General features: G+C 37.5%; 2 protein-coding genes across 2 annotated transcripts; one reads left to right on the top strand and one right to left on the bottom strand.

Annotated features, from left to right (window-relative positions):
* Positions 1-914: 914 nt before the first annotated feature.
* On the top strand, positions 915-10,187 carry taldo1 (transaldolase 1). The gene is made up of 8 exons (XM_007251626.4): positions 915-1,119; positions 4,354-4,477; positions 4,580-4,687; positions 4,806-4,937; positions 6,076-6,251; positions 8,343-8,540; positions 8,645-8,790; positions 9,583-10,187. The coding sequence occupies exons 1-8, from the start codon at positions 1,023-1,025 to the stop codon at positions 9,613-9,615; spliced, it is 1,014 nt and encodes a 337-aa protein (XP_007251688.1). The 5' UTR covers positions 915-1,022; the 3' UTR covers positions 9,616-10,187.
* A 5,549-nt stretch (positions 10,188-15,736) lies between these two features.
* Positions 15,737-23,491, bottom strand: LOC103036983 (schlafen family member 13-like). The gene is made up of 5 exons (XM_022679474.2): positions 23,311-23,491; positions 20,606-21,668; positions 20,380-20,496; positions 19,588-20,290; positions 15,737-18,427 (listed from the first exon to the last, which is right to left on the bottom strand). Exons 2-5 carry the CDS (start codon positions 21,657-21,659, stop codon positions 17,632-17,634), a joined length of 2,670 nt encoding a protein of 889 aa, XP_022535195.2. The 5' UTR covers positions 21,660-21,668; positions 23,311-23,491; the 3' UTR covers positions 15,737-17,631.
* Positions 23,492-23,787: the final 296 nt, after the last annotated feature.

The following is a 23,787-nucleotide window of genomic DNA, read 5'->3' as shown; positions in this document are numbered from 1 at the left end:
CAAGTAACCTTTACCTACACCTTCCCTGTTCACAATAAGATTTGGTTCAGTAAATGAGTCATATACAAACACCTGAAAAAGGGCGGAAAGATTTGTAGGTGTAAACAGAAAAACGTAATAAAAATAATAATAATAATAAACGGTTATTCTAATAAGTTAAAATAAGGTTATATTTTATAAAAAAATATATTTATTGTTACAAGTGTATAAATACAGTATCCAGTAAATAATTAATTACAAGGAATTAATATACAGATGAACATACTATCATTTAAGGCTGTAAGGCTGATTGAAGTTTTAATGCGATTTTTTGAATGGGATAATGTAGATTGTACCTCTTTACATATAAAAGCTGCCAGAAGGTATCACATAGACATTTGCTTCTGGTGGTGATTTATATATTTAAAAATTCCCTATAGTAATAATAATAATAATAATAATAATAATAATAACAATAATAATAATAATAATAATAATAATAATAATAATGTTTGAGCTGTGTTTATTATAAAAGCTGCATTTAATTTTGAATAAATAAATAAAAGAAGTCTCTTTTGAAGCTTAAAATGTTTATAAGAAAACATTAGAGGGGACCTTGTTATTTGTGGGGAAAAAATATATTGCTAAAATTATTTAACAATATTAACATTTATTACCAAAAAGACTTTTATACATTATAAAATGCAAAATATAAAACATCTCTATTGGGGAAAGGTGAAATTAAAAAGTCACCATTCTATTGTTTTTTTTTAATGTACGAGAGGGAAGGTACAAAGATTAATACAGATAAAGAAAATACTGTGTAATTATTTTCTTTATTCAAAGCTGTAATTTAATCATAACTAATCAAACTCAAATCGATTCATTTGAAGCTTGTGAGTCGGTTTGGCCGATGCGATAAAGCGAATTGGTTCACTAGAACGATTCCCTCGCGAGCCGAACGTCGCCAGCGCCAAAGCTCGTGCTCTTTCCCAGCTCACGCGCTTCAGCAGCGGTATAAAAGCGGGTCTGTACGGGGAGAGATGTCTGAGTCTCCGGAGAAGCGGCGCAGGATGGAGTCCGCGCTGGACCAGCTGAAAAAGTTTACCGTGGTGGTGGCGGACACCGGCGACTTTAACGGTAACCGGATAAATATCTGAATACGGAGAGAGGCTGATAAGGACCGCCTGTTACAGTAAACGGCGGAGATACGGTGTACATAACTACTTAACCAGCGGTTTACCTTCATATTCTAACCGTTTAATTCGGATTTACAGAGATTTTGATCTGGTTCTGGTGTTAGGCAGCGAGAGCTGAAGCGGCGCGTGCTCCGGGTTCGGCTGGGTTAGCCTGTTAGCTTTAGCATTAAACAGGTTTCTAATTAGCTTAGCCAGTTTATCATTAACGTTAGCTGAGTTGGCTTAGCCAGGTTAAAGTGGGCTCAGCTAAACCGGATCATTTTGTAACATTCGCTTCTTGTTATTAATTAGGTTAGATAACTTAACTAAGCTATATTTCTGGGCCTCAGCTGAATATTTTGGATGAATTAGCTTAGCCTGCTAACTTTAGCTAACTCAACAGTGTGTAGTCCAAAAGTTCATCCTGAGTTTTGTTGCTCTATATATCTATCTAACGTTATCTGTCTATCTCTCTCTGTCTGCCTGCATGTATGTTTATCTCTATCTATCTATCTATCTATCTATCTATCTATCTATCTATCTATCTATCTGTCTGTCTGTCTATCTATCTGTCTGTCTATCTATCTGTCTGTCTATCTATCTGTCTATCTATCTGTCTATCTATCTGTCTACCTATCTGTCTACATCTATCTATCTATCTATGTTGTATCTCTGTCTGTCTGTCTGTCTGTCTGTCTGTCATGCTAGCTGGTCCTCAGCACGTTTCTCAGGGGGTCTTGTTTAGATAGGCTCTAAAAAGTAAAGAATAATTCGGTTTAACTGGGCACTCAGTGTTGGAGGCTGCTTGTCGTGGATCTGCAATTCTATCAAGATAAAGCAAGCTGGGTGTGTCCAGAGTAAATAAATGTAGTTACCATTCTTCCATTATCGTTACCTTTAATCCAGAAAGCTCTACCAGGTTGCAGTGATTTTATAGTGATTAATTTCCAAATGTATATTCTCTAATACAGGCCTTTAAAATGGCTTGTTGTTACGAGCTCTATGTAATGTAAATATATGTGCACCCGTCTGTGTTTCTCAAATACTTACACGCAGCGTCAAAGTCAGAATACCTTGAAAAAGACTTTAAATGTATTATTAAAATGTTTGTAATGATTTTTTACTTTTATTCTGAATATAACTGCATTGCAATTGAAGTATAATGAAAAAAATGCTTAATGATTTATATAAATGTACTTTTAGACATCTTGTTTAACTACTCTATCAGGCTTTAGGAACATTAAGTGGGGAGGAAAAAAAATAGAATGAAATTACTTCAAACGTACAGTGATCCTTCTTCAACCATGAATCCAACATGCATCCATGCTTTGGTTGGCTTACTGCCACACATAAGGGTTAGAAACTGTACTTCTGTGTGTAGTAACAACATAATACCAACTAATCAATTACAAGTTATTTTTCAACTGATTTAGCAATCAAATCAACATCCTCATTATTGGGGAATTGAGGAGGAAGTTTACAGCAACTCAGTCTTTCTTCATTTTCTGTGAAGCAAAGCAAACATTTCCTCATTTCTGCAGAGTCAGACTGACCAAAGAGAATCAGACCTGGCTGTGGGTGGAGGAAAACAGGACCAGCAGTGTTGATGCATCTCAGGTCACATCTGGCTGTAGTTCCTCCAGATCAAGTGTCCTGGTCCATTTCCAACAAACACACCTGAGGACAGTTGAATTAAATTTTAATACACAGCTGAATTAATCAACTAATCAGAATTCTTAATTTATTGATTGTCTTTGCTTCTGTTTTTGCAGAGTCATTTTTAGTTTGTTGTATTTTAATGCTCGTCTGCAGTCAGGATGAGCAGTGGCCCATTTAATGAGGATGTCCACCATTCATATGGGAGTGCAAACACACAAGACAGTTTGGACAGGGCAGTGTAAAATCATTTTTGAGCATTGTTGAGCTTTGGATTCTGCATTCTCATCAGTAGTGACAGTTGTTTCGTGTCCCAATCTCCCAATACCAACGGATGAGATAATTGCCAGTGTTGTATACAATTGTGTGTTGATGGCTTGAAGCATTATCATTTATTAATTATTTCATCATTCTGCATAAAAAAAAAAATCTTCACTGTGTCCAAAACATTTTTTCCAACATTTGGGTGTGGGTTTTTCCCATCCTTCAGTTTTCAACACTGAATAACTGACTGATTGAAATAAATACAAATAATCATTTGTTTTCCGAGTTTTGGAAAGCCTGTGCCAGCTTCCTGCTCCGGCTGGCAGTTGCTGTTTCTGGCAACTCCCTCATTGATAGCAGTGGTTTGTTTGTTTCTGATATGCAGACAATGCAATGCTATCTGAACTGATAGAGCATTGATTTGTGCTGTAACATTCACATGTTAATTTTGTCACAGTGGTTAAAGTCTCTGGACTTTTCAGGCTGTTGAAATATCTGCTGTACAGGTTATGAAATGCTGAGGTTGAGATTGTGTAAAAGTGAGGTTAGACACGGCTGTTGTAAGCTGCCGTTGTAGGATGACTTCTCAAAACTGGTTTGCTCTCAGAGATAATCCATCTTTTTGTTACAGATCCTCTTCGATCATCATGTTTTGTAGTGCATTGTTTGCTTGCAGACGGTGTATTACTGGCTCTGTATGACAGGGGTTTAATATTTAGTTCTAAAGCATATATTATATGACTAATCAATGATTGTTAAAACATTCAAATAAAACATGTCCAGTCCTGTTTGAGCCTCCTTTATCTGTGTAAAAAGTTAATCGTCTTTTAAACCACCAGGAAGGATTTTTATTTTTATTATTATTTTTTTTTTGATAGAGCAAAATTAAATCGGAGAATACAACTGTTACCTGTAAAGTAGTGATCAATGCCAGTTAATAGTACTTTCAGCTGTTTTAGCTCTGCAGACGCATTGCACATAAGGTTGTGTGTGTGTTTTGAAAGATAAGCTTAAGACTTATCAAATGAATCAGAGCAAACTGTGATAAAACTGATTTACTCAGATCGCCTGCAATGCGAAGGGTGTCACAATAGTAGGGCTGCAATGATTAGTTGATATAATCGACAATGTCGATTTGTTTAAATTTGTTGACTACAAACTTCTTTGTCGACTAATTGTTAATTCGTAACAGTTAATTCGTTAATTCGTTCAGGCTAGTTAAGGAAAAGTAAATGTAACACAGAGGAGGTTGAAACTCTTATTTTTATGTCCACAGCCATTGAGGAGTACAAGCCCCAGGATGCTACAACAAACCCCTCCCTCATTCTGGCAGCAGCCAAGATGTCGGCCTATCAGCAACTGGTGGACCAAGCAATTAAATTTGGCATTGCCAATGGCGGGTAAGGAGCCATACTTAATACTTATTAATTAAGGGGTTATAATTAAAATATTAAAATTACTTTTGTGTGTGTGCTTGTTGCTAACATGCTTTTATAATACAGGACTGAGGAAGAGCAGTTGATCAACACTGTTGACAAGCTGTTTGTCAACTTTGGACTGGAGATCCTGAAGAAGATCCCTGGTAGAGTCTCCACAGAGGTGGATGCAAGGTAAAGTGGGATGTCTTGTGTATTATAAGGGTATTATCTTAGTGTTTGTGATATCTGCATTTAAGTAAAAGTAGTGTAAATTTAAATGTGTGGGTTTATTCTCTCTGTTGGGTCTCAGGCTTTCCTTTGATAAAGATGCGATGGTGACTCGTGCACGGAGGCTCATTTCTCTGTATGAAGAGGCTGGAATTAGTAAAGACCGTGTGCTAATCAAGCTGTCCTCTACGTGGGAGGGCATTCAGGCTGGAAGGTAAGTTTGTACAGTTTAGTAGAGTTATGAAATGACTAAAGTTTGGGAGAAGTAGCACACCCTATCATTACCATATACTGTATAAAACCCTTCGTTACCTTCATCTTCTCATGGTGAAATCTGCACCCCACCTCCTCCTTCTGTTGCATCTCACGCTCTGCCTTCCTAGGCATCGTAATCGACCATGTTGACTATAAAAAGAGAGAGAGAGAAAGTGGGAGAGCCGTGCATACAGTGTAATATCAGTGCCGTGTCCATTAAACACAAACCAACACGTTTTACTGCACAATACTCTACAGTCTGTCTTCACTAGTGCTATTTGTACAGTTATACAGTTTGAACAATCACTTTTATATTACCTGTGGCGAGTTAAATTACTGCAGAGAGCTGCTTAAGTGAGTTTAAACAGTCTTCACCCCATCATTAACATTTCTAACATTAGTTAAACCAACATTAGCTGGATAAGTGTACTGTGCTCTACCCACTCTATTGAAATTGTTATAGTAAGTACAGATTTTTTAAATAAAAAATAAATAAATTCTTAGACAATAATTTAGTGAGTTTAAAAAAAGTATCAGAGAATCTTCTGACAACCAGCCTGTGTGAATGTTTTCCATAATATACTTGACTTTTTATATAATGTACTTTTGTAATTTTTACTTTAACATGGGTACGTCAAACTATCAAAATGTACTGCAAAACTGGTCTTGGGGCCTAAATGTTTAGTTCTCCTCACCAGTAGGAAGTGCAAATAGAGGGCATGACAAAATAATCGTGACTAAAAAATTAATTAAACAAATAATCGGCAGATTAGTTGACTACTAAAATATTCATTAGTTGCATCCCCCCCAGAACTGCAGCCCAAGTTTCTCAGGTCAGCCCAAGGTTGTCTGTGATCTAGATGCCACAAACCCTCTATCGCAATTTTTTGATAATTACGTCATACTTTACACTGCCTTATTTTTTATTATTATTATTAATATTAATATTTTTTATATTATGTTACAATGCATAAATGCTTCCAGTAATAAGATATTTTGAATTGTAGCCAGAAAAATACTAAATACAAAAAAATTCTGATGTGTGGGCAAGGCCTGAGTTTCATGTAGTTTGTGCATCTGTTTACATCTATTTTCAGGGAGTTGGAGGAAAAGTATGGGATACACTGCAACATGACCCTGCTGTTCTCCTTCGCCCAGGCAGTGGCTTGTGCCGAGGCCCGGGTCACTCTTATCTCACCCTTCGTGGGCCGCATTCTCGACTGGTACAAAGAGAACACCGACCGCAAGAGCTATGAGCCACATGAAGACCCAGGTATGTGGATGGATGCCAGAATGGGGAAGAGATTTACCCTACCACTTGCCTGGTCACGCCTAAGGGTGTAGCAAGTTCCTATTCTTGTTGGGATATTTTTTTTTAGTTATTTTTTTTGTGGTTTCTACTAGAGATGGGACCGATCCGATACAATATCGGTATCGGGGCCGATATTGACGTAATCCGACGAATCGGATATCGGGCGGGCGCTGCCGATCCACTTACCGATCCATATTCCAGTCCAAAGCTTGAGCTGAACAATAAATCCGCCATAACGTTAACACAAAACGCATCCCTGATCAGGATTCCAGTTTAACAGTTTACCCTGAACCCCCAGCAGCTTCAGTCTGCGGCTGACTGAGTAACTTTAGCTGTTTATCTACAAAAAAAGTCCATTATCTGGAGAGTTTTCACTTTGGAAACGCTGTACAGCAGAACGGTACACGTAAAGTCAGCGTCTGAGAGGTAAACAGATTAACACCAGCAGTCTGTTAGCCTAGCTAGCACTGAACTGACAGCAGCTGCATTCCGGTGTTGTGAAGGTATGAACTACAGACTGGAGTAAACTATATTCATAATCCACATATCCTATAAAACCACAGCATCTAAAAACACTAACCAGCACAAACACACCCATCTGTTATTAAAAAAACAGTCATTAATTTAGTTCGGAAATACAGTTAGCATTGCCACTTAGCCGTTAGCCATCTCCATTAAGATCTGCAGTCTGTTAGCCTAGCTAGCAAAATCATTCCGGCATTGTGAATGTAATAAATAACTATCTTAAGTGAACTACAGCCATAATCCACATCTAATAACAAACCACAGATCCTACCAACCCTAACCAGCACTAAGAAATCAATCTGTTATTAAAAAACAGTGATTAATTTAGCTCGGAAATACAGTTAGCATCGCCAGTTAGCCGTTAGCTATTGCAGCTAATCCTCTACGCTACCTGTCAAAATAAAAGTCTCCTGCACAACCGTTGCAAAAAATGCCCTGAATTTAATATTTGACGTATTTAATATTTTACTTTTTTTATATTTAATAAAAATTCAAACATTTTATTTGAAAGGAAACTATTGTGTAATTGCGTATGAAGTGTGTCAAATAAATGACTTTTGAATGCATTTACATTAAATGCACCTGTGGATACTCTTAAAAGGGCTGTGTGGTCTGTTTCAGCCTCATTATTTAACCTTAATCATAGTACTATTAATAAACTAAAAGTATCGGTATTTGTATCGGTATTTGTATCAGTATCGGCAATCTTATATCAGTTTTATATCGGTATCGGATCAGAGCTGAAAAAAGTGTATCGTCCCTTCACTAGTTTCTACATTAATCTTTGGTGTTTTCTTAGTTTAACATAGTTTTAATGTATTATGGTCTTTTTTTTTTTTTTCCCCCCAAGTTCATCTAAAGAAAGAATCTATTTTGAGAATCTATCTACTCAGACACAATGGAGCTCTCAGCATCTGACACATATTTTATTATTAAAGATTGTTTTTCAGATTCATTTTAGGCCTACTATAATACATTTCAATTAAAGTTTTGGTTAATTTTATTTATTTATTTATTTATTTTATTTTATGGTCCATGTCCACTGATGTTTTAAAAATCGTATGGTCATGAAAATTTGCCTTGAAGGCATGGAAAAGTAATGAAAAAAATAATGGAAATTTTTTGGTCAAAAAGTGGATGAACCCTAAACGTTACAAATTGCAAGTAGTAGCATCATTTAAGGTGGAAGTGGGAAATTTGAAGACTCTAGTGAATTGCAAACTTCAGCTCACTATCAAATTTTAGGAAATGGGAGTGGACCCTAATAAATAATGTAAATATATAAAGAGAAGAAATGATGCCCCAAAGTTAACTAGCAGAATGTGTTGTCTGTTTTGAAAGGGGCGGTCTCATTTCTTAATATTACAGCATTAACCACTTCCCCTTCTAACTCTGGTCATCTGAAGGATGGTGCTTGAAAACTAGGGTTAGGGGTACAATAAGAAATGGTATTGGGCATGCATGAAAATCTACTAAATTAATTAAATCTATTGATTAAATTTTATTAAATCTACTGTTTCTCCACAGGTGTGCTGAGTGTGACCAAGATCTACAACTACTACAAGAAATTTGGCTACCAAACTGTGGTGATGGGCGCCTCCTTTAGGAACATTGGAGAGGTGAAGGCTCTGGCTGGCTGTGACCTGCTCACAATCTCACCTGGTCTGCTGGGAGAGCTCAGCAAGGATCACAGCGCCATATCCTGCGCTCTCACTCCACAGTCAGGTGAGCACCAGCGTGTCATCTCACAAACCACTTCAACACTGAAGCTCTGGCTTTTCACCGTGTTGTGAATCTGATGTGAAACAGTTTATTTTTCTCCTTTGTAGCAAAGGAATGTGATCTGGACAAGGTGCACCTGGACGAGAAGGCTTTCCGCTGGCTTCACAACGAGGACCGCATGGCCGTGGAGAAGCTCTCTGATGGAATCCGTAAATTTGCTGCTGATGCAGTGAAACTCGAGACGATGATAAAGGTATAACTAATAGACAGCAGGTATTGTACTGTCTTGCTGTACTGTGAGGAAATTTCACTGACATGCCAAAAGTCATGGGATAGCTGTAGGTACATTTTATTGAAAAGTGTTCTCTCAGAGGTCGGCACAAGAATGTCCACTTTTGTATATGTTGTGAGGTGTTATCTTCTGAGTGAGGACACAACCATGGCAAGACATAGTGTTCATAAAAGTATTATATTGCCTGTGCTTCTTAAAAGAGGATAATTCAGAATTTGTCTTTGTATGAGAAACCTGGAAATGTTGTGGAATGGTTTAGGAATTTGCCTAAACCATGTCACCTCCCACTTTTTACCTTCTTATGCATTTATTAAAGGGTATTTAAATATAAATAAAAGAATCAGCATTAGATGGACTAAATTACAAAGTGATAAATTGTTAAATCATGATATATATATATATATATATAATGATATATATAAATATATAATTTTTCTTTTTTTTTTTTTAATTCTGTTTTTTCCCTGTGTTATTGTGAGGTATTCATAATAATATTGTATTGTGGTTTAGGTCTGGCAGTATAGATCTTTTTTTACTCTGTTATAAAATCACAGTGGCTGTGTGTCGACAATTTGGAGGAAAACAAAGTGTGGATGAAAGTAGCGAATGGCTCTATAGGTAGCGCTGCTGGATTAGCGTGTTTGCTAACTGGCCAGCACGAGCAGCCGCAAACACACACTCACCAGACCAACTTGGGACATGGAGTAAACACTAGGTAACCGCATGTGATAATTTTCTCTTGACTTTTTTCAGGAGAAGATGTTCAATGAGAAGAATGGACAGTGAAGAAGAGCTGCAGACCCTGATGTGGCAGAGGGGCTACACCTCCTCCCTCCTGATCCTCCTCTCCTGATTGGCCCCTTGAGCTGCACTTTGCCACTATTGGCAGCAAATCGTGACTGACTGCTGATTTGGTTCTGATGTTGAACATTCCTTAGTCTTAAAATTGTGACCAAAAACCACATGCTTTTGCTTAATATGTAGTTTTGATGTATTAAGTGCACCTTAAGAAGTAATCTAGGACCAGAAATGTCTATTTTAAGACTTAAAATTTGTTATTAGGGAGAAAAAGAAAATCTGTATCTTAAATCGTCCATCAGAGCTACACTTGTACCTGATTCTCCTGGCTGAGATGTGGTTGGGAACAGGAGTAGCCTGGAGTAAAGTGGAAGCCAGCTGTGCAGCTTGGTACGTTTGAGATGAGTGAGGCCTTTCTAAAAGGTCAGGAATCAGTCAGATCCACTCCTGCTTCACATTTCCAATAAACCCTTGAAGGGAACGGCCCAAATGTTTCACAAAGAGACACTTTCAGGACATGACGATCTAAAAACCCAATTATTAAAGACCTATTTCCTCAACAGAGTGTGTGTGTGCCTGCTGTCTGCTTGTAGATCAGTGTTAGACCATGACTTTCAGGAAGTTGAGCTTTAAAAAGCTTCCTCAGATTACTACTTTCTTTCTTTTTTTATGAAATCGCACAAAGTTACAGACAATACTGTTAAACCTGGTCAAACCAGTGATGCAGCTTTTATTCAGGAACTGTGGATGAAGGCGGAAGAATGGAGCATTTTCTATTGGTAAGATGTAATTGTCATTAGTGGTACTGCAGTAGACAATAACACAATTATTTTTCTTTTTTTATTATACAACACACAGTATAACCAAATGGAATAATGGATTCCATATAACATATAATTATTTCTTTCTTTACTCCATTTGGAAATTGTGTGTTTTGTAAACAGCTTTTGGTAAAGTGTTTTAACAAAACTAATGTATCCAAAACTGTCATAGGGGAGGGGGGGCGTAACTAGAGTTAAGCTATGTAAACAAAACTAATTCTAAAATCTACACACATTTCTCTCCTAAAGAAACTGTTTATTTGGGTGAGTAAAGCGCTTCCATTTACTTACAGTAAGCTTAGATTTCCAGATTTCCACTAAGGCTGGGTGCAGCAGCATTAGCGTTATCAGCTCAACACAAATAGAGCTAGTAAATGCCGCCCGACAGCATTACTCTGAGGAACTCTGAGTGTTCCGGTAACCCAGGGCGTTATTAGCTAGCTGTTTATCCTATGTATCTTATTTTAACACGGCAAGCACACAGGCTACAGTCTCATATAGTCTCCAACTATAGCAACTAATGCTGCTCCAATAGTGCTAGCTGGGGTAACCAGCAGGCTACAGACCAATATACTCACCTCTGACTGGCGGGAAAGTAAGTGCAGTTAGCAGCTAATGCTGCTCCAGCAGTGCTAGCCGGGTTAGCAGGAGGCTACAGGCAGATAACACCTCTGAATGGAAAATGAGTTAGCACAGTTAGCAGCTAGTGCTGATCCAGGCTGATGATACCTTTGAACAGTGAAAGCTCACACTTAGCACGGTTAGCAACTAATGCTAATACTGCTCCAGTCTCAGTGCTGGAGAAATGTACAAAAAAATGAAAAAAAAAAAAAAAAACTGAAACTCATGTACAAAGCTGTACTTTAGCAGAGTGGCTTTACTGTTCCTCACAACCTGACTGTTAAAATTCATACATAAAGCGCACCGGATTAAAAGGCACACTGGTGATTTTTGGGAAAATTAAAAGGTTTTAAGTGCACCTTGTAGTGTGGAAAAAAGTGATTTACTCTTCACAAAGTACCCTGGAGGAACAGATGGTGGAGCTTTTGGGCAAAAGCTTATGGATTCAACACTTGTTAGCAAAACATTTGAATTTTTCTAACTATCCAAATCTTTTTGGACTTGAACTTCTAGCTAAAAGATTGTGCATTCTTTGCAAACAACACCTATAGCACAGGTCAACAAATCTAAGCAGCAATCCTGCTCACAGTTTCCACAGGAACTGCACTCTGGTTACATTTTGGAAGCCAAAATGAAGAGCAGAGATAGCTGTGCAATCTTTTAGTTCTCCAAATATGAATGTGTAGGTATAAGTAGCTTTACAATTTTGCACTTCTTAGTGTGGTCCTTTATTTTCCTAGATTTAAAACCAAACAATATGTGTCTGATGCTGAAGTACAGAGTAAAGATTATCTGCTTTTCATTTTAGTTGCACTCATGAGTACAGACACATGATATGGTGAAAATGCAGGATGATCAGGTTTCTGTTCAGGAACATCTGGGTTATTAAGGCAGTTTATTCAATACTAATTCTTTTAGACAGTGGTCACCAACCCTGCTCCAGACATCCACTCTAACCAAATCAGCTCCACGTGATCTATTTTTGGCCTTCAGTCTCTGATTAGGTTTGGTTAGAAGTGGGCCTGTAGGACAGTAGATCTTAATGAAGGAGGGGAAAGGATGGTGGCCGGTGCTTTAAAAGAACTTTAAATATTTTTTTTTATTTTATTTCACTGTAGTTTTTTGATTAGTGCCACTACTGTATATACCTGTACATCTAAAAAAAATAATATAATTAAAAAGTTACTTTATTTCAGTAATTCAGTTTAAAATGTAAAACTCATATTATGTAGATGTATTAAACACACAGAGTGATCTATTTTAAATGTTTATTTTTTATTGTTGATGATTATGGCTTACAGCCAATTAAAACCCAGTTAAATTTGAGTGTTTAATAAGACCAATTGGTATTTTTGGCAATGTGTCAGGTCCTGCTCGAAAATGAAATCCACATCTCCATAAAAGTTGTGAGCAGAGAGAAGCATGAAGTGCTGTAAGATTTTGTGGGAAAACAAAACTGCACTGACTTTAGACTTGATAATAAAACACAGTGGATCAACACCAGCAGATGACATGTCTCTCCAAACCATCGCTGATTGGTGGAAACTTCACACTAGACCTCGAGCAGTTTGGACTGTGTGTCTCTCCACTCTTCCTCCAGACTCTGCTCCCTTGATTTACAAATGAAATGCAAAATTTACTGATGATCAGTAGAAATAAACACTTAAAATAGATCACTCTGTGTGTAATGCATTTAAATAATATATGAGTTTCACATTTTCAACTGAATTACTGAAATAAACTTTTCAATGATATTCTGTTTTTTTTTTAGATGCACTAGTATTGTTATTAGACTTTGTTTTACTTTGTTTAGAACATTCTATCTGGTACATGATGTGCTGTACAGCACTGCAGGGATGTCTTAGGGATGAGGCAGAGGTGTTTTTGTGAGCAAAACTCTGCATAACCATCATTTCCTCAGTGTATAACAAATAGGGGTTGCAATTTGAAATATTGCAGTATATTGGCTTGCGAAAGTATTCATACCCCTTGACCTTTTAAAATATTTGTCACCCTACAACCCCAAATTAAATGTATAGATTATAAGTGATAGACCAACACAAAGTAGCACATACAACCCCTGGCAAAAAGTATGGAATCACCAGTCTTGGATGAGCACTCCTTCAGACATTTCATTCTGTAAAACAAACTCTGATCAAAAACATGATACAATAATAAGGTCATTCCAAAGTGCAACTTGTTGGCTTTCAGGAACACTCAAAGAAATGAAGGAAAAACATTGTGGAAGTCAGTGAATGTTACTTTTATTGACCAACCACAGGGAAAAAAATATGGAATCACTCAATTCTGAGAAAAAAAGTATGGAATCACTCAAATTGAAGGTAGAAAATAAGGACACACCCAGTCAATTTCCTTTCCCTAAATGGACACCTGCCTCAGATTAGATCTGCTCATTAGTCTGCAGTTAAAAACACCTGCAGTCATGACACCTTGGAGGGCTGCTGGACGAATTAGAGTGGCAAGAACCATGGCTCCAACAAGAGAAATGTCTCTTGAAACAAAAGAGAGGATTGTGAAACTTCTTGAAGAAGGTAACTCTTCACGCATGGTTGCTAAAGATGTGGGCTGTTCACAGTCAGCTGTATCCAAGATATGGACCAAATACAAACAGCATGGAATGGTTGTTAAAGCCAAGCGTACTGGTAGACCGAGAAAGACATCAAAGCGTCAAGACAAGCAACTTAAGGCCATTTGTCTTGAAAACCGAAAAAGTACAAGTAAACAGATGAAGCATAAATGGGAAGAAGCTGGAGCCAATGTATGTGACCGAACCGTAAGAAATCGCCTAAAGGAAATGGGATTTCAATACAGGAAAGCTAAAAGAAAACCATCATTGACACCTAAACATAAAAGAACAAGACTGCAGTGGGCTAAGGAGAGGCAATCATGGACTGTGGATGACTGGATGAAAGTTATCTTCAGTGATGAGTCAAGAATCTGCATTGGACAAGGTGATGATGCTGGAACTTTTGTTTGGTGCCGTTCCAGTGAGATTTATGAAGAGGCCTGCCTGAAGAAAACAACCAAATTTCCACAGTCCTTGATGATATGGGGCTGCATGTCAGGCAAAGGCACTGGGGAGATGACTGTGGTTAATTCTTCTATCAATGCACAAGTTTACATTGACATTTTGGACAGTTTTCTCATCCCTTCAATTGAACAGATGTTTGGAGATAATGAAATAATTTTCCAAGATGCATCGTGCCATAGGGCAAAAACAGTGAAGGCATTCCTTGGAGAAAGACACATTCAGTCGATGTCGTGGCCTGCAAATAGTCCAGATCTCAACCCAATTGAAAACCTGTGGTGGAAATTGAAAAAAATGGTCCACAAGAAGGCTCTGACCTGCAAAGCTGATCTGGCAACTGCTATCAAAGAGAGTTGGCACCAAATTGATGCAGAATACTGTTTGTCACTCATCAAGTCCATGCCTCAGAGACTGAAAGCCGTTATAAAAGCCAAAGGTGGTGCAACTAAATACTAGTGATGTATTTTGAATCATCTTTTGTTTATCTGTTTTTCATGATTCCATACTTTTTTCCTCAGAATTGAGTGATTCCATATTTTTTTCCCTGTGGTTGGTCAATAAAAGTAACATTCACTGACTTCCACAATGTTTTTTCTTCATTTCTTTAAGTGTTCCTGAAAGCCAACAAGTTGCACTTTGGAATGACCTTATTATTGTATCATGTTTTTGATCAGAGTTTGTTTTACAGAATGAAATGTCTGAAGGAGTGCTCATCCAAGACTGGTGATTCCATACTTTTTGCCAGGGGTTGTAGTTGTGAAGTGAAATGAAAATGATACAGGATTTTTGAATCAAATAAAAATCTGACACCTACAGCCAGAGCTACAATGGAATTAGATCAAAGAATATTCATGTGTTAGTGAGCTTCTGTGGCAGGACGTGAAAATTGCTGTTCACAGACGCTCTCCATCCAAACCTGGCTGATCTTGAGCCGTTTTATAAAGAAGAATGAGCAAAAATCTCAGTCTCTAAATGCACAAAGCTGGTAGAGATATACCCCAAAAGACTTGCAGCTGTATTTGCAGCAAAAGGTGTCTTTTATATAAGGGGGTCTGAATAATTTTGAAACACATCAGAGTTCTCAGATTTTTTTGTGGTTAAAGATATAAAAAGCATATATCATTTTTGTTTTATTTCACAATTATGTGCTAGTTTGTGTTGACCTTCACCCTCCTGGTGTTGTGGCATCACTAGGGATGACTAGCAGCTAAATGGGTGCATAGTGTATAGTGTGTGTAATATAGTGTATAGTATGATTTTCAAAATAGATACAGCATTGCAAAACTAAAATCAAAATACTTCCAATATCACAATTTTCTCACACCCCTATTAGTGTATGTTGCATTTGATTTGAATATTATTTTTTTCTTTGACAACTGATGTGATTTAACAACATTTAGATCACATTCACTGTGTACACCTTAAAAAAACTAACACTGATCTGATACACTAGGTGTCGCTACTGAGCTGATTATGACCTATCATCTATATATCAGGTAGGATGGGGAAGAGTTGAAAAAGTATCTGCATGCATACCTAATAAAATGGCAAATGAGTTTAAAACTCACTAAAATGAATTGGGACAGTTTGGAAAATATAACCAATGAAAAACAGTGTCTTTCATTTACTTTGGAGTTTATTTCTTTGCAGAAGTTTCTTTGCAGAGTTTATTTCTTTACAGTATGAATACATTTCATGCTTTATTTAATTACTTAATAAACATCCATTCCTGCATTTTAAGCCTGCAACACATTCCAAAACAAGCTGAAACACAGGCAACACTTCATTACTTGGTATCCTTACAAGCAAACAGTACAACTTTGATACATTTAGACACAGAAAATAAAATTAGTCTGGTTTATATTGTATATCGTGATTTAAATAGCATCATGGAAATTACACATAGAAACAACAGAACATACAAGATGCTGTAGCTAATTTTACAGTTATATAGTAAACAGTAAATAGTAAACAGACACTTCTAGTTCTTCATTTGGAGCTACTTGTCAATGATTACATTGTATATAATCATACAGATTCACAGGTGCATCTACAAAAATTAGAAGATCATAGAAAAGTTACTTTATTTCAGTAATTCAGTTCAAAATGTAAAACTCATTATATAAATGTATTACTACACACAGTGATCTATTCTTCGCCCAGACTCTGTTCCCTTGATTTCCAAATGAAATGAAAATTTACTGACAGCCAGGAGAAATAATCGCTTAAAATAGATATTTGCAAGAGTTGCACATTTTGAACTGAATTACTGAAATAAAAGTTACTATTCAATGATATTCATTTTTTATGCATCTGTATATAAGACAATACATGATACAGTTACGTAATATTTTTGTACATGTGAAACCCACTCAACCAATGTTTAATATAGGTCTTGGTTTGTTAAGACAAAGTCCAGTTAATGCTAAACATAGTCAGTGTTTCTTATAAAAACACTTAGTCAAGCTTTGTCTCTCCACCACACTGTTTGTTCGCTATAAGAGGCTCATGCCTCATATCTGAGCAAGTCTGTCAACAATGACAAAACAAAACATTTTGTGATGCTTTGTACTGATTATATAACATCATAAATTATGCACACATATCAGAAAAACACAGATGATACTTCAGAGCTGGGAAATATGACAATATTTTATTGTATTAGCAATATGCTTAAATAGGCATATCAATAATATCAATGCTTAAAGAAAACACTGACCCAGCTCTAATATTTCTGTATATATAGAAAGTCCAATAGAAAAATGCAGCAAAAACCGAATAAAAATCTGTTTTTATGAATCTACTACTGATGATACATTTTGTCTGCATCTCAAGCATTGCAATAAATATTGCGTATCATGAAAATATTTTTTATCATATTGCCCAGCTCTATGATACTCATGCATCTGGATAAATGCGAAAGTTACATCAATTTTTTTTTTCAAAACTACAAAATAGATACTTAAGTATTGGTGGACACTATTAAAAAAGAAGAACTCCTAGCATTGTAAGCCTGTTGAAATCAATGGCTAAAAGTGTTGTATTCGGGAATGCTTGGAGAGAATGGAGGTGGACAATTCAACAAAAGTTCACTCATAATTTTTTACTAAACCCCAAATCTATTTCACACCAGATTTCTCCTTTAATCATTACATTTTCATTTAATTTAAGTAATTTAAATGAAGTGTTCAAATCAGTCCTATTGCCACAGATGAATAAAATCAAGCACCTGACCAGCTTTTGCTCTGAAAAAGAACAGTGTGGTAACAGATATTCCACCATCAGCTGTGAGTGGACATTATTAAAAAGTTACAGAGCAGAGTGTCTTAAGTACTGAAGAACATACCTACTGCTGCAAAACAGTAATGTAATATACAAGTCAAAACATTAGATTCTAAATCTCAACTGTTACATATTTTTAACCTAATCCTTTTTGTGCATATGCTGTTCATCAACATCTTTTTAAGAATCCCAGCCCTGATCATAACCAAACCATTACTTTATTACAACCAGCTAAAAAGGGATTCTAGGTGTCAGTATTGAACGCTTTGACTGCAACACATACAGTCTGATTCTCGCTCTGGAGAACGCACTGAGGAGAACATTTACCCCAACCTCATTTTGAAACGAATGAACAGTGGGGTCCACCAAAATCACAATGTTCCTTTCAAGGCCTGAAAATCTACGAATGGTGTCCAGCACAACCACGCCCTGGTGTATGTTCTCTACACTGCCAAACTGGACAGGCAACTTCTCTTTTTTAACACCATACTCCCTTTTACAAAGCTCTTCTTTAGTGGAATAGAGGACGGCAATGTCATTGGCAGAGTGCCCTTGTTGCAGAAGATTTCTGATTATTTTAACTACTTCTGTCTCCACTGATGGAAGATTAGTGCGTCTGATGAGCTTTCCTCTGAAAGAGTGGCTCAGTGTTACATTCTTCACCATATCCTGGAAGTGTGCTGTTTCTTCAGGTTTTGAATTATCAGCAATTTGGTGAATTAGATCTAACATGGCATCAAACACCTCTTTTGAATTTCGTACAACCTCACGGAGAAAAGCTTCATTTTGAGAATTCAGAGGTGGCAGACCACTACTGCTTGTGTGACTTCTCTGAAAGTAGTCCACAAAGATCCAGAAAATTCCACCATTTTTCTTTACCAGTCTATTTGCCTTCTTGTACCAGTCACCATGCTCCAGGCGAAAGTTCTGACCTTCATCCACAATTATGTGCTTAACCCTGGAAAACGTCTCCTCAGGACTCTTCATGAAGCTGGCTCTTGTCTCACACAAGCAAATGAACTGCTTCCTGTACACAATGAGAAATTAGATTTTTTTAAAAAATATATATTAATTGATTTAAAAACGTCAAAACAATTTCCATAGAACAGCCTCATCACAAAATGGATACAATAATTTCCCCCCTCAAAATACTAAACACAATACCCCATGAGGACAAAATAAAGTTTGTTTAGAAATCTTTGCAAATGTATTAAAAATAAGATATGTAACCAAGTGTTCACAACCTTTACTCAATACTTTTGGCAGCAATTAGTCTCAAGTCTATTTGAGTACAATGCCACTTCTTTAATATCCTGTAGAAGGATTACGCTTCATCCCCAGGGTGCTCTGGTCCAGGTTACCATCAAGGATATCTCTATAAATTGTTGCAGGCATCTTTCTCCTGACCCTGACGAGTCTCCCAGTGCCTGCTGCTGCTAAAAAACATCCCCTCAGCATGATGCTGCCACCACCATGCTTCACTGCAGGAATGAAATGTGTGCTGAGCGATGCATCGTTTTCTCCAGACAAATGTTTGACATTGAGGGCAAAGAGTTCAATCTTTGTTTCATAAGACCAGAAATATTTATTTATCAGGGTCTGAATGTTTTTCAATTGCCTTTTGTCAAACTCCAAACAAGATTTACTGAATAGTGGCTTACATTATACCACTCAATCATACAGGCATTATTGGTGGAGTGCTGCAGAGCAGAGCTGTGATTGGTCCTGGTGGTTTCAAACTTCTTCCATTTACTGGGATTTTAATGTTGAAAACTATTTTTTGTAGTCTTTGCAAGATCTGTCTCGATACAATCCTGTTTCTGGGCCTACAGCTGATTCCCTAAACTTCATTGCTTGGTTTGTGCACTGACATGCACTGTATACTTGGGACGGGACCTTATATAGAGAGGTGTGTGCCTTTCCAAATCATGTCCAATCACAAGAATTCACCACAGCTAGACTCCAATCGAGTTGTAGAAACATCTTAAGGATGATCAGTGGAAACAGGATACACTTGCTCAATTTTGAGTGTAATGTCAAAGGCTGTGAATACGCATGTGGATGATAAAATGTATGTTTAATAAATTTGCAAAGATTCCAAACAAACATTTTTCACTTTGTCATGAAAGGTGTGATACTGTGTGTAGAAAAAAAAATAATTAATCTGTATGCACTGTAGCTACTCACCTTACAAAGTCTCGTAATCCCACATTTTCACAGAGATACAGGATGTCCGTATCCTCACAGTTGTCTGAATTTTTTATCCTCCGTATTTTTTCCATGGCAATCAGGGTCTTTCCTGAACCAGGAGGCCCGTAGATCAATAGACTTCTAATACCATTGTAACTACTTAGAATGGCATACTGCACCTCAGTTAACAGGTTGAAGAACTCGCAGCCGAGTGTGTCACTCAGAGGTGAAGAGATGCTCATCACAACTATAGTTAAGGACTGTAGTAAAGCCAGTACTTCTTCAATATGGCCCAGAGTATAACTGTCTGGATAAGGAGGAGCACCGTCAGTCTCATTCTGGATCACTTCTCCTGTCTGGCAGTTAACCAGACAAGGGATCACACAAAGCCTTCCTCTGTATCCGCCAAGATTCACCAACTTCTGCTTCAGACTGAAAGCAGTGTCATTAACGTACTGCCAAAGTTCTGGAGTGCCTCCTTCAGCCCAGCAGAACAGTGTGGGGTAGCAGTCTGTACTGATCAGCAGGGCTTCACAGATGACAGCCTTGTTTCGTGGTAGGTTCACATCAATGGCCCAGCTGGTAGACATGATTGAAATTCCAGGTCCACTCCTCGACTGAATGGGAGGAATGTTTAAAAGTTTTTCGTATTTCTGAAGCTCCTGTGGTATGTACCTGGACAACACATTTTCCTCCCGAACTAAATGGAGGAAAACAAAATAAGCAAAGGAATTTGATATACTAGCATGCTATCCTAAACAAACCAAGGATAAATGTGTTATCACTTACCAGAGAATATTCTTTCTTGGAGTTTTGTGATGTCTTGGGTGCTGTAGACCGCTCTGCACTGAGGTGGGGAGTCTTTTAGACTTAAGACCTTATTAAAACGGCTGCTCAACTCATCACCTGTGAAATGTCATGTCCAGACATGAAAAATCAATCAATCAATCAATCAATCATCATCATCATCATCATCATCATCATCATCATGGCTACAATAATTAATTAAACCTACCAGGATCACAGAGCTGAATTTTCTCTAACCAGCTTCTTGGGTCCAGTAGAGTAATGGCATCATTCTCAATATGCCAGCATTTTGGATTGTCCTCAAAAACAGCACAGCAGAAGGCTGGAACTTTAAATCCAACAATATATCGAGGTTCCTCGCCACTGTTTTCCATAACTTCGAAAACTTCGCAATCCACGGACCATTCCTCTTTTCGTGCACAGTCCAGGAGATGAAAAGCCCGGGTCTTTGCTCTGTTACAGATTTCCTGGATCATCTGCTCCATCGTCTGGGCATCCATTCCCCGACCACAGCCAATGACTGTTTTGCTTCGGTCATCAACGCCGATGATTAGGAACCCCCCTTTAGTGTTTCCAAAAGCTGAAAGGTATTTGGGAAGGTTCTCCTTAAGTCTCTTCTCCAGATTCTTCTCACTGTCAAAGCTTTTAAACTCAACATTTACACTTTCTCCAAAATCTAAAATCTGACCAAGACGTGCCTCTCGTTTTTCATAGAATTGTTCAGCTTTCTGATAGATCAGTTCATCACCTTGTGTCCACTTTCTTTTTTTTGCAGGAGGACCCGAATAAAGAGTCTGACGTTTCTTTTTTATAAAGTCCAAAACCCCACTAGGGGGTATGAAGAGCGTGGATGTCCCTGATCTCTCCTTTAAGCCGCTGTCAACACTACAGAGTCTTGCTCTGTTATCATGTGAACACCAAGACTTCACATACATTTGTAATGCATTACCAGATGGTACAAATTCAATGAAATCCTCAATATTGGCAGGACTCAGTAAACTCTTCAAATACATCTGCATGTCTTCCCCAAGACTCATGGTACAATAATCATAGTCCTCATTTTCAACCCCTGCTGAGATAACTCCACCTCCAGAATTCAACAGAGCACAGGCACACTGCAAAATAACATCTCTTTGTTGATCACGCTTTGCTTTGTCCATTTTGTTTCTGGCCTGCTCTCCAAACGTGCATTTATTAATGTGGATATGTTGATCAGATGACCTCCAGTATCTTGCTGATGAAATAGCTTTGGAAAGAGCCATTCTGTTGACCTTTTGGATAAAAACAAAGAAAATGGTTCACAGTATACATTAAAGCTCAGACAGCAGCAGTTATCACAGAGCTTATTTTATATATATATATTAGCCCATTTTATTGGAAAAGTTTAAACAGTGTCACAAAACAACCAGTGTCAAGATAATGTAGTATGTAGTATACGTAGTTACAGGATTTTCCAACTAGGGGTACTTGGACTTATTTAGTAAATTTCTTGAAATCTGTCCATGTATACATGCAGATTTTATATTAAGCATGATGCAAACATAACCTCCCTGTTAGGAAAAAAGTATATATACCCATATATATATATGGGTGACCAAACGTCCGTATTTTCCGGGACATGTCCGTATTTCACGTGCTGTCCCGGGCGCCTCGGGTTTTTTTTTTTTTCCCAAAAAGTGAGGAAATGTCCTGTTTTTTTAAATTACCTTCATTGGACCATTAAATTAGCAAGCACTAGGGCACTGCGCGAGGTGCTGCGTGTGACATAATCCCTGAGTCGCGTCAGTGAGAGCAGCCCTGTTCATAATCAGAATGTAGACAGTGTGACTGTCAGTCAGTGCTGCCAATTTTTTGTAAAAAAAAAAAAAAAAGCGACTACCGACAAATCTAGCGAGTTTTTGTGGTGTTATTAGAGACTTTTGGCGACTCTGAGATGAACACACGCTCTCTTCAGCCGCGCTGCCGTGAGCCCCGCCCACAACACTAAGTGCAGTCTCTGGTCAAAGCTCACACACCGCTCCACCAACACCGTGCCCACAGCCGCCGTTGACTGACCCCGCCCCGTAGTTACAGATCAGGATGTAAATATAACTGTCTTCAGTGTGACACGAAACAATTATTGAATTTAACTCACAGTCTCAGTCAGTCTCTCACCACATTCACCTTACCTTGTATAGTCAGGTTTTTATAGCCTTATATATTTTCTATTCTTTTGTGTTTTGATTTGTCTGAGTATGTTTCTTATTGTATTGTGCTGTTGCTGCTGGATGCCTAAATTTCCTTCGGGATAAATAAATAAAGTATCTATCTATCTATCTATCTATCTATCTATCTATCTCTCTCTATCTCTCTCTCTCTCTCTCTCTCTCTCTCTCTCTCTCTCTCTCTCTCTCTCGTCCTCCACAGTGTCTGCCTCTTTGTAAAAAGCTAAATATCTATTGAACCATTGAACAATTTGTCTATGATAGCTTTAAAAATAAAGAAAACGTAAAAAAATTAAATAAAATAAAACAAACAAAAACTCTAAAAACTTCTAAAACACTTCTCGTTAACTGCTGCTCTTATAATAACATTTAAGAACACGGCAAAAAAAAAACGCATTTATGTAATTCAAGTAAAAATGAAGTTACTGTAAAAAAAAGTGACGGCCTATTTAAAAAAAACAGATGTTGTCCATTTGTAACATTAACATATTTACACACTTTTTTCACTCCCACAACCTTAATCCTTTACAGCTTCAAAAACATGTATTATGTCCTGGTTTACCCAAATGAAAATATGGTCACCCTAATATATATAACCTAAAGTCAAATAACCAGCTGAACTAATGCCAGCTAACCTAAAAATAGCTAACCCACTGCTAGCTAACCTAATGCTAACTGATCTAATGCGAACAGATTAAACGGGTCTTACCTCTGTTTCTCCGCAGATTCTTGGTTAATATCTGTAGACATGGAGCGTTAGTATTCAGTACAGCCGGTCACCGCCCGCTCCAACAGGTCTAAAGACTTCTGCAGCTAAACGGTACCCGCTTTTGCTGAACTGCGGATAAATCTGACTAGTTCTCAGACTTGGCGCCAATTTTTTCTGCAACCGTCCTTGGTTGGCACGTCTGCCGCGCACAGCGCCCCCTGCTGGCGGGGAGCCACAGCAAGAGAAACAAACTCAGCCAGCTCTCTTTATTATTATTATTTAACTAAAGATCTCTGTAATGCTGTTTTACCAGTACACATTTTCATATAAATTTATTAGATTATTTAACTACTAATAGTAATAAAATCATATCCGTATTACATTAATTCTGATTAATTATATTAACAGGACGACCTATTCTTAATGTAGTTTAACTAGTCATGTTACTATTGGATACCAGCAGATGACACGACTCTC

This window comes from Astyanax mexicanus, chromosome 9, assembly GCF_023375975.1.
Source record: "Astyanax mexicanus isolate ESR-SI-001 chromosome 9, AstMex3_surface, whole genome shotgun sequence".
Classification (NCBI taxonomy): Eukaryota; Metazoa; Chordata; class Actinopteri; order Characiformes; family Acestrorhamphidae; genus Astyanax; species Astyanax mexicanus.
This window is presented reverse-complemented; position numbering and strand designations above follow the sequence as displayed.